General features: G+C 39.0%; 1 protein-coding gene across 1 annotated transcript in view; it reads right to left on the bottom strand.

Moving 5' to 3' along the window:
• CUBN (cubilin) overlaps positions 1-16,965 on the bottom strand; it is a 244,855-nt gene that overhangs the window by 172,042 nt on the left and 55,848 nt on the right. Inside the window, exons 23-27 of the mRNA XM_024575816.3 lie at positions 15,395-15,587; positions 13,958-14,118; positions 13,363-13,544; positions 12,384-12,540; positions 9,859-10,046 (exon numbers count right to left, since the gene is read on the bottom strand). Of these exons, the coding sequence (XP_024431584.2) occupies positions 9,859-10,046; positions 12,384-12,540; positions 13,363-13,544; positions 13,958-14,118; positions 15,395-15,587 (881 nt within the window). The remainder of the gene's footprint in view (positions 1-9,858; positions 10,047-12,383; positions 12,541-13,362; positions 13,545-13,957; positions 14,119-15,394; positions 15,588-16,965) is intronic.

Here is a 16,965-nt window from a genome sequence, read left to right on the forward strand (position 1 = left end):
TTGAGTCTTCCACTGTCCCTTTGAGAAGTATATGAATCTCTAACAATTCAGGAGTGTCTTTCTCAAGGATCTGAAAACCATTCCTTTGAAACGCCATCATCAGGAAGGAAAGGGCCCCGTCTCCCAGTCTCTGTGGGAGGAAGAACCCTAACTCCCTTCACTGCCTCACTTCACCAGACTCGGCTGGCCTGATCGCACTTGCACGGTCTGAGCCTTTGTAGTCTTTCACCTCCTGACTCTGCGGGATCCTGACCGGCGCCCTCCCAACTCCTTCATTCTCCCCTTAAAAGGCCCGCTCGTATCTGTACACACTGAAGTTGCACTCAGTTCCTACTGGGCCCTCTTCCCTATTGCAGGAGTACATCACTAATCAAAATCTGCCCTTCCCACTGTAACCAGTGCCTGCCTTTATCCTCCACAGTCCTTCAAACCCAACTTTCCTGAGTCAAACCTCCAGCTTCCTTCACATCTTGTTCAGTCATTCCTACTCAGGACCACTTCCCTGACTCACAGATGAGCTTGGTGCTCCCATCTCAGGCCATCAGCGCACCCAGTAATATTCCCTGATAGCACGTAACACAGCTTGTAATTCAATTTGTACTGTGTGACAAACTGATTAACACCTGTCTCCTCCATGAAGACAAGAAAAACTGATGCTAAAACAGTTATATTTCCATAGCCTGTGTGTCTAAAATACATTTGAATACCTGAGTGAATGGAGAAATGAACGAGCAATGCGTATTTGTGATAGTGACAGCTTGAGGAAGTGCCACAGCACAAACAGAACGAAGGAACAAACCCTATTTGTGTTTAAGTCAGCTTTCCCAGATTTATTAGAATTTGGGTATCTTGGTGAAACACTTATGCAGAAAGAGCTATAGGATTTTCCCACAGCTCTTTGTGACTTCCCCTTGTCTGGGTTCCTGAATTACCACTTGGAAAGCAAGGAATACCTGCACTGAACTCGGACATGATTGAGAAGCAAACTTGTACTAAGTGTCTGAGAATTTAAGAGTTCTCCACAACTCTAGAATTACCTTCACTAACTACAACGTCACTGGGGCCTGACGCTTTACAGTCACAGCTGGAAAGCGTTGCTCAGGCTGCAGACTTAGAAAACAGGGGTATTAATGATATTTTCATCCATTCTTTTATTTTAAATGCATTATTTTGTACTTGAAAGGAGGACTGGGAGCGTAACAAAGAATGATATAAACATCTGGTGAACATGATGACATCAGCAAGAGGATTTGGCAAGAGGTGAAATGAATCTTATAAAGAGTAGTGGGAAATGCATTTGACAGAAGTCACTGACACAACGAAGAGGGCCTGAAACTGACATAATGGAAAAGGAAAAGGTATGAAAGGACGTGATGGAAGACAATGGTGGCGAAGGTGCCAAACAAGGAAAGAGGGGAGGACGTTTAGAATCAGAATTCAAATATTTTAAAGTATATCTGACATTTCTACATAATAAGATAAATATAATAACAATATCTCCAGGCCTTGATGAGATAAAGTGTATAATTCAGCTATAGCAATGGGAAAATAAGACCTGTTGAAAAAGAAACTTTAGTAGCATTCAAAGGTATATGATAAGAGGATACCTAATAAAATATTTATAATTTCCCAGGACAGAGCTTTGAAGTGAGGATACAACGTGCTGTCACAGTAGAGGTGGGCTACAGATTCGGGGTGGTGGGCTCCCCTACTGAAATCCCCAGAGATTTTGATTGAGTGGGTCGGGGGTGAGGTCTAGGAATATGTTTTTACATCAAGATCCCCAGGTGATTCTGGAATGCAGCCAGATTTAGCAGCTGGGTGTAGGGGCTTTATCCTCTAGTATCAGCCTGTTCCTCACTAGAGACCACAATGTTTAACAAAGGAAAAAGGGAAGCAAAAAGAGATAACGGGGATGACAATGGGGAGATAATTTCAACCATATAGACATCTCTCAGATGTCTCTTTGTGATATCTGATGAATTCTTTCTACATTCTTCTCTCTCAGAGTGTAAGCAGTGAAGAAAAGTGCTACCCTGTACTAATTCTGCCCAGCAAAGAAGTGGCTGCTAACACAGAAGTGACTAAAATATCAGGAGAGCAGGATCGAGTTCCTTAGTGGCTGTGATCACTGTGCACATCAGTCATAGGCCTTAGGTTTGGGGGAGCCTGACTTCCAAAGAGATCTGAGCCCATAGACCCCAGTGGAAGAAAAAAGGGAAGCCGCCAGGAAAGGAAAGAGTCCACCAAGTCAAGAATAACTTTTACAGCAATAAAAGGAAAAACTTCTGAAAAAAATCAATTAAGAAGAATTCATACAGCTACATAAGAGCTTTCTGAACATTTTATGCGCGTACACCCAAGTTAGCCAACTTTGGGAAACAGCACAGTTAGGGGAAAAATGTCTGCTTCTTGAAGCAGTCATCAGTGCAAAGAGAGAGATGTGGATTGGGCCAACACCTGCAGAAGACAGCATAGCATGGTGAAGGGGAAGTAGAAACTTGCCTCATGTGGTTTTGAAACTGGAAGAAGAGACACTGAAATCCAATTTAGAAGATGAGACAATCAAACTTCTAAAAGAATTTTTCAGGTCTAAAGGAATTGCATGCTGCAGCACTGAAAGTTAGTCATTGCAGAACTAACTTTGCAATCTTGCCAAGCACGTGGAAGAAACGTTTTAGGGTGACAGCAGAATCCACGCCCCGGCGTAGAGCCCCTGCCTCTGCCCACACACGTGATCGGTGGGCAGAGACAGGTGTGTGATCTGGCCATGCTGCCTGGAAGGGCACCTGTCCACAACTAGCTAGACCCACGCCTTTGCTGTCACGCTCAAAAAGGTGAGCCACCTGTGCTGGGAATTTGTTGGCCAGGCAAGATCTGGTTGGCTGTAAGGACTTGAGATGAAGGTCACGTACAGATGGAAAGTCATGGCTGAGGAAGCCGTATTGAAGCTAACATGGTGAGGCTGCAGAAACCCGGGACGTTTTTAGGGAGAGAGATGGGAAAGGCATGTGCAATGCTGGGAGAAGCAGCAAAGCAGTGAGAGCAGAGGAGCACCACTAGGCTGCTTTCGCTTCTGCCTTCTCCCAGCTTTCCAGTTCATTCTGAGTGCCATTAGGTTTCTCACTTTCCTCAGAGCAGCAGCCCTTTCACAAACACTAATTTTCCGCACAGGGTTCAGTTTGAGTGTGCACCTGCAACCGAGACGACAAAGCAGAACAATGAAAAAAACAGGACATCCAGAGGTCTGAAGGAAAAGTTATTCAACTTCCAAAATGTGGGAAAGATTTATTTTGGAACCTCACAGATGAGAAAAATTGACAGTAAGTTTTTGAAAAATTCTAGATTGTATGCTAAAAATAATTTGTCTGCAATAACAAAGAGGTGATTATAATAAATGACTACTGCTTCTCCATAAAGAAGCCATGCTAAAATAACATAATTTCTCTTTGTGACAGTGTCACTAAAGTGGTAGATCCAAGGGTTTCTTGGACACTCCCTCTATCACCCCTGAGGGGGGCAGAAACTTGTGAAAGAGTGTGTAGATAGAGGACGTGTGGCATTAGAGCTAAGGGCATCCGCCTGGAGCCACAGAGCCTGGTAGAAAGCTTGGCTTTGCCACCTATGATCTTTGTGATTGTGGACAACCTGGGTATTTACCTCAACTGTCTCACCTGCACAATGGGTATAATATTCCTGTACACAGGGTTGCTGTCATAAGTGCCTAGCAAATAATAAGTGCTCAATAAAGATCAGCATTACTATTACCAAGTTGTTTGAATGGTGCTATTGTAAAAGTGTTCAATAATAGATCATTTTAACCAAAGATACCTATCATTTTGAAGTATTGGAAACAGGCACTGTTTCATCTGATGTTTTTATCAATTACTTTTGAGGAAGTAGCAGGCCAATGGTCAAAGGGTCTATATACAAACGAATAGTGCTCTAAAGACCGGAGAGTCAGGATTTAGAGGAATTGTAAAATGATGGAATTCTCAGCAAAGCAGTCAAATATGACTTACTAGGAATAATACCCTTGGGATGGCTATGCAGACATTGCAATTCATGTAAAAATTACCTGGAGATTATAGTTTTTAATATGGTCCAGCATTGTGACTTGACTAACAATAAACTCATTTAACCTCAGCCTACATACACCAGAAGTATGTGACCTGGGTGGTACAGTCCCAGCATACTCAGTCCTGGATAGGTTAGTTGGGGTGTTGCATCCAGTCCTGGGCCAATTTTAAGAGACACTGACATACAAGAGAACATGAAAAGGTGGGTGTGCCATGGAAACTTCCCCCTTGAGGACCAGTGAGGGAAATGAAGGGTAAGGATTGGGAACAGAGGCCAAGACTTAATGATGATTTGTTTGAGCACGCTCAGACATTGCATTCACGCCTCTTCACCCTGCAGTCTTGTTCCTCCTCCCACCATCCCTCACACACTGCTCTGCCCAGAGTCACACTGATCTCCAAGGGACACTGCTCCACCCTGACCTTTCTTGACCCTGTGGGAGAATCTCACCTGATTGATTGCTGTCACCATCTAGTATAATCTCTTCCCTCAGTTTCCATAACATAAAAATCTCCTTGTTTTCCTCCTTCCTTTTCTCAGCATGCACATGCTCCAAGTTGACCTAATACATGCCCTGGCCTTCCTGTACACCTCTGTGCTGATTTCTCCCAAATCCATCACTTCTGCTTGTATATGCAATCACCTATAAAAGTCTCCTCTTCCATATGGACACTCAGAGTCAAAATAAAAATGAAAAAGTGAAATCAAGTTGTAAAATACAGAAGAATTCCCATAACTGCATGAGCAATATGGTGTTACTTCTTTAAGCAAATGACCCTTCCTCCCATTAAATATTTCATTTCCAAATCTTAATCATTAATTTTTGCCCAGAAGACAAAATAATGAAGGATGGATTAGATTCCCAATGGACTTATACCAACCCACACCTCTCAGCAAAGTTGGACGCAATGTCCAACCAGCACCTAATCAAGTAGTTTCATAGTTTCAGTTTTATTAATTCAAAATAACTCAATTCTGGCTGCAGTAACAGCCACTCAATTGAGACTTGGCTAAGTCACTTGAAAAAAAGAACTTTTAACTCCAAGTTATCAAAATAATGCAAACTAGAGTTTGTGTTTGTGGCTTTGCTCGCCTTTAATGGTTATTTGTGTTTTTAAATTTTCCATCATAGACCAGCCATTGTAGAGATTGCTATTGCCTCTTGGCTTAAAGAAATGGAAAAAAATCTCCTCCCTCTGGCAACAGCGTCATTCCTTGGAAGCCTTTGCTGAACTTCTGGTTCTCGTCTGTATTTTTGCTGCTTTCCCCATCACTGTCGCACAAGACAGATGGCACGCCTGTACCATCATCCATGAAGGGCCTCTCATGAGCTGCTCTGCAGTCATTGGAACAAGTATTTTTTTATCTGACAGTTTTCAAACACCTCCAAAAGTTATCTGATGGGCCTTGTTCCTGTTCCTTCCTCAAGAAAGTCCAGAGATATGCAGTCCAGGCCCTGGAAAGGTTTCATTTCATTTCCTCCCTATTCTTACTGCCAAAGCCTCCTTTAAAGTCTAGTTCAAAAGCTTCCCCTTCACTGCAGCTTTCTCCATCATGTTTTATCACATCACTACCTGGGGCCTTGCACATTGTAATACATGCAGTGCTCCGCAAGGCTGTGAGTTCTATTTCGGTTTGTGCTCAAACTGACAGAATTGCAATGACCGTGTAGGATTTGTACCAAAAGGCCAGTTGGGAATTCAGTTTTTTCTCATTAGTTAATAGCTGTCATTAGGTTGATGTTAAAATATGGCTGTGATACTCAATTTCCCCTGAACTTACTAAACTCTTATAAGATTCCAACTCTATAAGCAGTCCCTGGGTTATAAAGTTAGTAGAAGACAGCTTCTACCTACACAAATCTTAGAGTCCAGTAGGGCCTATGGACGCAATCACAACTTGTAAAACTATAATTCAATCTGATGTGTTTGTGGTATGAACAGGGGCTTTGAAAGCAAATTTGCAACTTTTTTTGTAAAGAATCCTCAAGATCTCACATGTGAAGAAAAGTAAAAATGGCTCCCCCGGCCAAGTAGCTCAGCTGGTTACAGTGTTTTCCCGATATGCCAACGTTTCACGTTTGATCCCTGGTCAGGGCACGTACAAGAATCATCAATGAACTTCGGGCCAAGATGGAGGCATAGGTAGACACACTGTGCCTCCTCACACAACCAAAAGAAGGACAACAACAATTTAAAAACAAAAAACAACCAGAACTGACAGAAAATGAAACTGTATGGAAATCTGACAACCAAGGAGATAAAGAAACATTAATTCAGACCGGTAGGAGGGGTGGAGACAGGGCAGCCAGATGGAGAGGACTCCTGGCAAGGTGGCAGCTGGAGGACCCAGTGAGGCGGCAGATTGTGCAGCTGGGTGGGCAAGGCGGCAGCTGGCAGACCCGGCGAGGTGGCTGGTGGAGTGGGCAGTCCCACATCCAAGTGCAGATAAACTGAGAGGAACAACTGGGGGGCGAGACAGACCATGCAACCCAGGGCTCCAGAGTGTGGAAATAAAGCCTCAAACCTCTGATTGAAAACAGCTGTGGGGGTTGAGGAGGCAGCGGGAGAAACTCCCAGCCTCAAAGGAGAGTTCATTAGAGAGAGCCACAGGGTTGTAGAATGTACACAAAACCACCCACTGGAAATCAGCACCAGAAGGGCCCAATTTGCTTGTGGGTAGTGGGGGAAGCGACTGAAAACTGGCACAGAGCAGAGCAAGCAGCACTGTTCCCTCTGGACCCCTCCCCCACAGACAGCCTCACAACGCAATGACAAGGGTTGCATTGCCCTGGTGAACACCCAAGGCTCCGCCCCTTACTACATAACAGGCAAACCGAGACCAAAAACAAAAAGACCCAAATGAAAGAACAGATCAAAGCTCCAGAAAAACTACAACTAAGAGACAAAGAAATAGCCAACCTATCAGATGCACAGTTCAAAACACTGGTAATCAGGTAATGCTCACAGAATTGGTTGAATTTGGTCACAAACTGGATGAAAAAATGAAGGCTATGCTAAGTGAAATAAAGGAAAATATACAGGGAACCAACAGTGACAGGAAGGAACCTGGGACTCAAATCAATGGTGTGAACCAGAAGGAAGAAATAAACATCCAACCAGAAAAGAATGAAGAAACAAGAATTCAAATAAATGAGGAGAGGCTTAGGAACCTCCAGGACATCTTGAAACATTCCAACATCTGAATCATAGGGGTACCAGAAGGAGAAGAGGAAGAGCAACAAATTGAAGACTTATTTGAACAAATAATGAAGGAGAACTCCCCCAATCTGGCAAAGGAAATAAACTTCCAGGAAGTCCAGGAAGCTCAGAGAGTCCCAAAGAAGTTGGACCCAAGGAGGAACACACCAAGGCACATCATAATTACATTACCCAAGATTAAAGAGGAGAGAATCTTAGAAGCAGCAAGAGCAAAGGGCACAGTTACCTACAAAGGAGTTCCCATAATACTGTCAGCTGATTTCTCAAAAGAAACCTTGCAGTCCAGAAGGGGCTGGCAAGAAGTATTCCAAGTCATGAAAGGCAAGGACCTACATCCAAGATTACTGTATCCAGCAAAGCTATCATTTAGAATGGAAGGGCAGATAAAGTGCTTCTCAGATAAGGTCAAGTTAAAGGAGTTCATCATCACCAAGCCCTTATTATATGAAATCTAAAAGGGTTTTATCTGAGAAAAAGAAGATAGAAAATATGAACAGTAAAATGATAGCAAACTCACAGTTATTAACAATCACACCTAAAACAAAAACAAGAGCAAACTAGGCAAACAACTAGAACAGGAACAGAATCACAGAAATGGAGATCACATGGAGGGTTATCAGCAGGGGAGTGGGAGGGAGAGAGAGGGGGGAAAGGTACAGAGAATAAGTAGCATAAATGATAGGTGGAAAATAGACAGGGGGAGGTTAAGAATAGTATAGGAAATGTAGAAGCCAAAGAACTCATATGTATGACCCATGGACATGAACCAAAGAGGGGGAATGTGGGTGGGAGGGGGTGTGCAGGGTGGAGGGAAATAAAGGGGGGGGGAATGGGACAACTGTAATAGTATAATCAATAAAATATATTTTTAAAAAAGAATCATCAATGAATGGATAAATAAGTGGGACACCAAATCCATGTCTGCCTGTGTCTTCCTTCCTCTTTCTCTCTCTCTCTCCCTCTCTCTGTCTCTCTCTCTGTAAAATTTAACTTAAAAATTTTTAGAAAAAGAAAAAGTGGCCACTCCAGGTAACTGAGAAAAGCACACCATTATTAAGCTTGCGAAGACCCTCTAAACACTAGATCAAGGGCAGTGGGCTTGAAAACTGTTGTCAAGTTCATACTTGTTTGTTTTATGTTGTATCATATTGTCTTTAAATACTAGTAAATACAACTTTCTAATGGGTAAACACCATGGCTACTATTTCTATAATATTGAACTTTTCAAAATATAAGGCAAGGTTTTCTTTAACCCTACAATTGTCCCTCACAAACAAGGCAGTCCATGTATTCAGGACCTCAGAAAACCTCTCAAAGTATAGGAAGTTTCTCTTTTTCGTTTTGAAAGAGAAAAGTGCTATTCAGAAAAGATATGCTAACTTCGAACAACCCCAATCAATGGTACTTTTTTTAAAGAATTGGTAAAAAGAGGGTTAAAAATGTTACAAGGATAAAGTTTTTTTTTTTCCTGAGAATATGTCATCAAAATTACAAATGCTGGATGTTGGAAGTCTTTACAAGAGAGGCCTCTAAAAGTCACTGATCGCCTTAAAGAGAAACACCCTGAATCTCTGTGTCTTGGGGGAAATGTCCTAGTATTATCTGAGTTGGTACTTGTTACTTCAGAAAAGACTTCTAGTGAAAACATCACATCTGGATTCAATCGTATTGTATATTAACAATGAAGATGGATATAAAAATAACATGTTAGATGACTCAAAAAGTGATTTTTTACTAATGGTGAAAACTAGATGTCAAAATACATGTAAATTGTTTGAGAAAAATTACTTCATGAAGTATGAGAGTAGAAATCAATATTTCTAAATTAATATGATAGTTTACAAACATATTTTATACATGAATGCATAATTACTTTAACAAAATTAATTAGGTGCCTCACTTTACAATCTATAGCCCTAAAATGTTGAATAGAAAAGTTAGTAAAAAGGCTCTTGTAAATAAAATATCTTATAAAAATAGCAGATTACCTCATATTTTGAGTTCCCTAATTTTCAAGCAACTTTTATTGCACAGCATTGTATATGGAGAGTTGAGTAAGTGTCAGTGGTGGTCATTATTACAACAAACAGAAACTTCTGTTTTACAAAAAAGAGAAATTAACTAAAACGAGCATGAATTCAAATGAAAACAAAAATCAAAATCATGAATCTTAGTATCAGGCAAATTAAATAAAGTCATGAAATCCAAACATTTTTCTGATCTCTTGTTTATAGAGAGAAAACATAAAAACAACCAACAATAGAAGTTATTCTTCTACTTCTGTATTATTTCAATAATATGGGGCCAGTCAGTCTAGAAATTATAATGAAACCTAAAAACATAGATAGTTCTTTGTGTATATAATTTAGGAAATTAAATACTAAGATGATGCAGAGAATATGCATGAAATTCTTGTTAAACTCCATGGCTAGTTGGTGTATTACAGGTGTGTAGGATAGGGTTAGGGATTTTGTTCTGCAAAGCATTACTACTCCTCGTTTGGCTTGCCAAACATGATCTGAAAAGACAGCGATTTACTTAGCTTCAGAATACGTACCTCTAAATAGTCTGTGGAGCAGTTTATGTGATTTTCCAACTCAAAGTCTAAAAATGTGTAATTCACAGTGTTGCCAGTTGTTGCTTGGATGGTCCAGCTGCAACGCTGATTTTCAGAATAGGGATTTGGAAAATGTATACTCTCTAAGATGCCATAGGTTTGATTCACAATCATCACGTTCTGACATGCTGGAAAAAATAACCATGATTGTTAGGAACCACTATCAAATATGTCAAAATTGCTCCAAGATGTGTGTGAGTTTTCCTTTTTTACCATCTAGGTTTAAAAAGTGTGTGTGTGTGTGTGTGTGTGTGCGCACACACACACACTTGATGTGGTATTTTTAGAGTGAAAGGGTCTCCCCTAGAACAAATGTGAAATGATGCTTAAGTGAATTCACCAACTTTAAAGAATCATGAAAACTGCCTCTGTTACATGGGCATCCGATTCCTACGAATTGGAATGCAGAACAGTTCAGCGCTAGTCAGAAATCTGTTTGTTTAGAGAAGTGTATTAAACATTCTATGCTTCTGTTTGTCTAACTTTAACATTTAGAAGGGACAGAAATCTTGACCTTTAAATTCAACAGTTTAAAAACACAAAGTTCTATGTGAATGCTAAAAATGAATAACAACCCGGCTTTGTTGAATTCAAAAGTCAGCATGAAATTCACAAGAAAGGCCCCGTTATTCCTCTCGTTAGTCATCAGGAAGTGCCAAACGAATAGGGGAATCTACAGGATTTAAAGAAAAATGAAAATCTTAAACTTTTAAAAAAAAGTCTTCAATTCAATGGTGGCATTTTCTTCAGGTTATTTTTCAACCAAACTATCCTAGGTACCTGTGGACTAGGTATGGTTTGTCCTGGCAGTCAGTGCCAAATTCGCCCAAACCCAATGACTTGTCTTTTTTATATTGTCTGCATGATGTGTAAAAAAAAATAGGAAAATAAATATTACATCAAAAAAGTTGTCTCTGAAGAATGTGGTTCGTATGCATTTCTCCGACAACACAGCTTCCCGGCAGGTGCCTGCAGCACCATTTCTAAACTTTGGTTTGAGAAAGTAGACACGTGTGGCTCTTCAAATAATCTTCCTTTGCCAGAGCGGGGGAAGGCTCAAACTGTTTCTCTTTGAATATTTTTCGGCCACATTTTTGTCTGCACAAGAGTTCTAAAGAACGATCTTGTGGTTTTAGATGCCTGCAAGAAGTTACACCTGTTAGGCAGAGAGGTCCCGTGGGCCCCAGGAAAGTCTATTCATTACCTCACAGGGGCTGCTGTCAGTGCTCAACGATTATACTACCTGCAAACCTCCAATTTCAAATGGCGAATTACATGGGAAATCTCACTGGTTACCTCTGATTTTTACCTCTAAGGAGCTGTGTGCACTAAATGATTCCTTTAGTGTTCTGAAATTATGGGAGTAAAATAAAATATCATAGAAATAAAAAGTAACTGAGAAACAAATTAGCACAGCAATAATAAAATGAGAGAAAGTATTATATGCTCAACCAGATATACCTTGCTAAAATTTGGGAGGGCTTTTCATGCACTAATGATGAATTTTTAAAGAATAAACTATACGTAATTAAAACTCAGTATTCAAATCTCTCTACAATTCAGCCTAACCCCCAGATATAAGTGAATGTGAATCTTCAAATTTACACCAAGTTAAACATTAATATTCTCAACTAATCCAAAGGAATATTGTAAATTCAGTCTACACTTTTGTGACTTCAATTCCATTTTTAGATAGTGTGTCAAAATTATGAATAAACTTAGATTTAGTGGGACAAGGAATGTACTTTCAAAAACAGAAGTGTTTACTAAGTAACAAATCCAGAAAACCTTGTTTCTTGAATGCCCGTTTTGAAGCTAGCTAGAAAGTATTTAATTCTAGAGCTAGAAAGGGGCTTTCACAATCACCTAATTGAATGTTTTTTTAAGAGAAAAAGTCATGGAACCCCAGAGAAGAAAAGTGACATTCCCAGGCAGGACAAACCCCTGGACTTTCTGCTCAAAACTTTAATTCTACCAGGCAGCCTTACAGGGAAGCAGATTTTAATATGACATCCCTACAAAGACCAGATTTTTCCACAACAGAGGATGTGCCCATTCTACGTGTGACTCACAAGGCCCATAGTACCTTTTGCTGTACAAGACAAAAAAAAAATGTATGGGAGATAGTATGTACAATGGAATAATGTCTAATTAGAAGATCATAATGTTTGATACGAATGAAAACTCATTCGCTATTAATCTGTTAAACTGATCTTTAGCTGAATTGCAACTATTTCAGCATGTTAAATATTCTTCTAAGTTTTTATAGCTTACTACAAGCTTTAGTTATATGATAAATTTAATGCATGAGCATTTCTCCCTCAAGTAGTTACAGTTTTCGCAGTAAGGAAATAAGATTTATTTTAATGTCTCAAACCAGTGGCTTATCCTTACTTGAGTTTGTTTCATTCATCAAACGATTGAAGGCCCACTCCGGGCATCAAGCAGCCAGTACACATACTTACTCTGCTGGTATTTGGCCAGGAAGCCACCTCCTTGCTGACCTTCGTCTGTCCGCAGTTTTAGAAACATGCTGTCTCCACTAGATCGGATGACAGGCGGCTTCTCATTCCCACAGAGCTGCCCGAGCAGATGAGAGCTGGAACTTGGGCCATCATACACCTGTAGTGAGACATTGTAAATGTCAGATGACATGGCTTTAAATACTATGTAAAGGCAACTGCAGTCCTTAAGAACTGGGGAAGAAATGCATATAGGACATAACAAGAGACTAGCCCTGAATCAAAATATCTTTAAAAATTACATTTAAATGTCTACAGACCTGGACCATGAACTCGAGCCACTTAGTCGTGGCCGCGTATAATAGTAGAGGTGTAAACCCAGGTTGAAATCTGAAGATTGAAGAATAAAAAAATAATACCTATTTTTGAGAGCATACCTGTTATCAGTGGTCCTCCTGGTTTTTTTATTTCATAGTTGGTAATTTATAACACTTTAATAAACTTTTTAATTTAGATTGTTTTTAATGGAAAAGGCAGAATTGCTGGCACTATAAAAAGTCATACAGGGATGACTTCGATTACCTTTTCTAACTCACCACATAGTCCTCTAAACTGTAATTTTGCACTGCATATACAGAAAGTACACAGATAATAATTGTGATACATCACATAACTCCTTTTATAGGCTTGTAATCAAATATTTAATATATTTTATTATTTAGTGCATATACAGTTTCCATTCAACATATTTTAAAACTTCTATATCTAGATACTTAGTCATTCAGTAATATAGGCTACACTTAGAAGACAAGTCATTTTGATCAAATTTTATGTTAATTTTTTATTCTGTTTAAAATGTTTATGCAGATGTTTTGTTTAAATGTTCCCCTTTCTCAAATATCAAAAATAAAAAATAAATGCACTTGTGTGTGTTGGGTGAGGAGGAAGCGGTGGATGGTACCACCGAAACTTTTATACATACAGCCAGAAAATCTAAAGTGCAGTTCGGATGATGCTCCAAGTGGAACTCTTCAAAGTCCAGTTCAAACGGGCTGCCGTGGCTGGCCTGCAACAACCAGTAGCATTCGGAGCTGTGGTAATAGGGCATCGGGTAGTTGGGAGACGTGAACGTGCCCGTGGGAGTGGTGAGGTTGCCTCCACAGCCTATCGGAGAAAGAGAGGCGATGATGCAGAGCCTTTCTTTTGGGTAAAATTGAACCTTCTTTTCTATGTCGAACTGCTGCTATTGTTACTCCTCCTTTAAACCAAATTTCAAAACAACGACATCACCAAAGAGTAGCCAGCCTAAAATCCCAATTCCTGTCAATGTACTTCCCTTTCCTGACCAGATGACCAGCTGAATGAAATATACCAGGGAGCCAGAACATTTTCCCTTACGTTGTCTTTCAAAAACAAAAGGCTGCTATTAATTCAGAAATATTTACAATGTTGAAGTTTAGTACACATGGTAATCACAAAATACAGATGGAAACATATGGGTAAGAGTATGGCAATGCAAAAACCAAGAAACCAACTCAATTGGACTCACCAATAAAAGATAGCTCTTTGCTATTTACCTGTTAATGACCCATCCCAGTAAGCGGAGAATCCAGACCTTGAGTCAAATAAGTCGCTCTTAAATTGCAACCATAATTTGTTACTGTGAGAGATGATTCTCGGAGGTAGAGTTGGGCCACAATACTTTCCCAGAAGTGGTGAAGTTTCATAGCCTCCATCTCTGTAACAAAATACCGGTGTGAACATTCATTGGGTTATTGATAATATTACTGTATAAACATTTAACATTATTTGCATTTTGAGATTACAAACAGATTAGTTTATGCCAATCAATGCCTCCCCAAAATACTCTAAAAAAGCATCATTTCAAGTTTTCAATTTATTAAGTAGTATTGAATAATTTAATAAAGAATAACCATCATTTATGGTTGACACAACATTTTCCATAGTCAACTGCAAACTGAGACAAAGTGTTTAGTCTTCTCCTTCTCAAGTAAAGTGCCTGGCAAATGTCAGAGAACAGCAGATAAAAAAAACGTAATTATTAAAAGTATAAAAAAATGTTGTTTAATTTTACAGAGGAAGCCTGACATGTTTTCCTTTTAAAATTTTTCTTCTAAGAAAATAGTTAAAATATAATATATCATATTTGATTTATATAGCAAAATTTTAAAATAATTCTTTCTTCAAGAACTTTTGGAGTCTTAATTCTAGTTTATAATCTGTAGCTTCTTTTAGAAAAAGGATTCGCTCAACATTAAAATCCAATGATTAATTTTTGTAAATTAAGATAATTATGTTATTTTAGAATGATATGGTACAATTGTGATTTCTTCTTAGTTCCTTACTTTATATCATAGAATAAAATTTACCATAATATAGTGTAAGATTCCAGGTGTTTAAAATGCTAAATAAAATATTGAACACATATGCATACTTGATTAGCCACATTTAACTCAGTTTAAAGATCTGGAGAGGCATCAATAGACAGGTTAACTTACCTTTACTGCAAATGCAGCTTGCTAACCACATTCTTTCAAAGTAGCAAAGATGTAAAGAAAATTCGTCTTACACTGAAATTGGTAAGTCTAGGCCTCTATTATTTGAACACATGAGCTCCGTGAAAACTTCAAGATAAAGTTGCTATTTTAGCATCATTTTGTGATAAACTGATTTTACATAAAGTAATTATTCAACAACAACAAGTATCTAATTTCAGAGTGGTAGTACATTTGTTTACTCTGTCCAAATAAAATCCGGAGTCTTATTTTCAAATAGTCCTAGTAAAAGAATCCTTTCAAAATAACCACGGAATCTTACACAATTTTCTGTTCTTCTTCTAGTAAGTCAGACTCCAAATAACAAAGTTTCTATCTTATAAGAAAGAGTACTACAAAGAGTTTTATAGAGAATTTCTATATTTTTTCACGACCCTTTCCCGGAAAGACTATGAATAAAAACAATGAGAAACATTATGATGAAATAAAGGTGCTTACCTGATTTCCAGGAAATCTGCTACACATTCTCCCCCAATGGCCTCCTCCAAGCTGAAGGCCATGAAGTGCAGCGCGATCTGCTGGCTGGTTCCCACCGTGATCCTGTAAATGCAGTGCCAGTTGTTGGGGTAGTCACTGGGGAAGTTGGGGGAAGTGAGTGTACCAGAGCTTTCTGTATAGTCTTCCAAGCACACTGTGAAAAGAAATAGACCGTGACAGGGAAAATAAAAAACATTACGCTACATCCATAAAACATTCAGCAATATACACTTGATTAATTGATGCCAATGCACTTGATTTTTAATAGGCCATTCTGGAATGTTCAAAGAATAATTTTATTTCAAAATGAAGTTTTTGCAATCTCAAAGTCAAAAACAATTATTAATAGTAAACCTAAGCTAAGTAGTGGAAATTTGTTATATATATAAGCGAACAAATTTTTATGTTCTTGGAAATGTTACAATTTTTTTTAATTCATGCAAATTACCATAAACATTAAAAATGAGGCTCTACTACAGAAATCATAGACAGGGCCTAGAAATAATTTAATTCTGTTCTTCTCATAAGCTTCCTTTGAAATGGTTCTCACCAAAGTGTGGGTTTATGAGACATGACAAAGCAAACACCTCAGTCATGAGGTGAGGAACAGAGGAGACTCGAGATCAGAAAGACCACAAATCAATGCCCAGTTCAAACGCTGCCAAGCTGAGAACCTTGGACAAGTTACTTCACCTCTCTGGGCTCCACCTCTAAAGTGGAGCCGGTACCTGACTTTGAGTACGCATGTAAAACTTAGAGAGAATGCAATTACAGGCCTTGGCATGGGGTATGGACTCAACAAATGGTAGTAATCACCATTAGGGTTCAAACTAGACCAGAAAGTTGTAAGAAAAACGAGCATAAATTATGAGGAATAAATGAGATCACATAAAACATTTACACAGTACTTGGGCAATCTTTGTCCTAAATAAATATTAACTGTTCTATTGAAATACTTGAAGAGTTTAACTTTACCTAGTCAGTCCTTCAGACTCCGTATTTACTACCCAACCCACTCAATCCTTATGCTCTCCAAATCTGAGATATTTCTCAAAGAAAATCTGGTTTGGAAGCATTGTTAATGTATCTTCCGTTAAACCCTACTAATATAAGTGTAGGGTGCAGGAGTGGACACAGATCTCCTACTGAAAGGCTTGGGGGGAGAATAAACTCTTAACTTAATCATGAGTTTAAAAGAAAGGATGTTTAGGTATGCTATTTCCCCAGCTGCTATTGCGTAATCATACTCATTAAAGAACAGAGGAACCTCTGGTACTGAGTGCATAGAGACTTACAGAAAATATTGTAGGTTCTACCGTATAGCTCTCGGAGTAACAGGCATTCGCCAACTATTTAGTTTACTCTATTTTAAGCAGCAAGCAATCAAGGCATTACTGTATTAAAGGAATAAAGAGTAATATTTTTGTATACTTTTCTGTAATGTTTAAAAGATTTTATTTCTTTTATTTTTAGAGAGAGGGAAAGGGACGGGTAAAGAGAGGGAGAGAAACATTGATGTGAGAGAGAAACAT

The sequence above is a fragment of the Desmodus rotundus genome, chromosome 4, assembly GCF_022682495.2.
Source record: "Desmodus rotundus isolate HL8 chromosome 4, HLdesRot8A.1, whole genome shotgun sequence".
In the NCBI taxonomy this organism is placed as follows: Eukaryota; Metazoa; Chordata; class Mammalia; order Chiroptera; family Phyllostomidae; genus Desmodus; species Desmodus rotundus.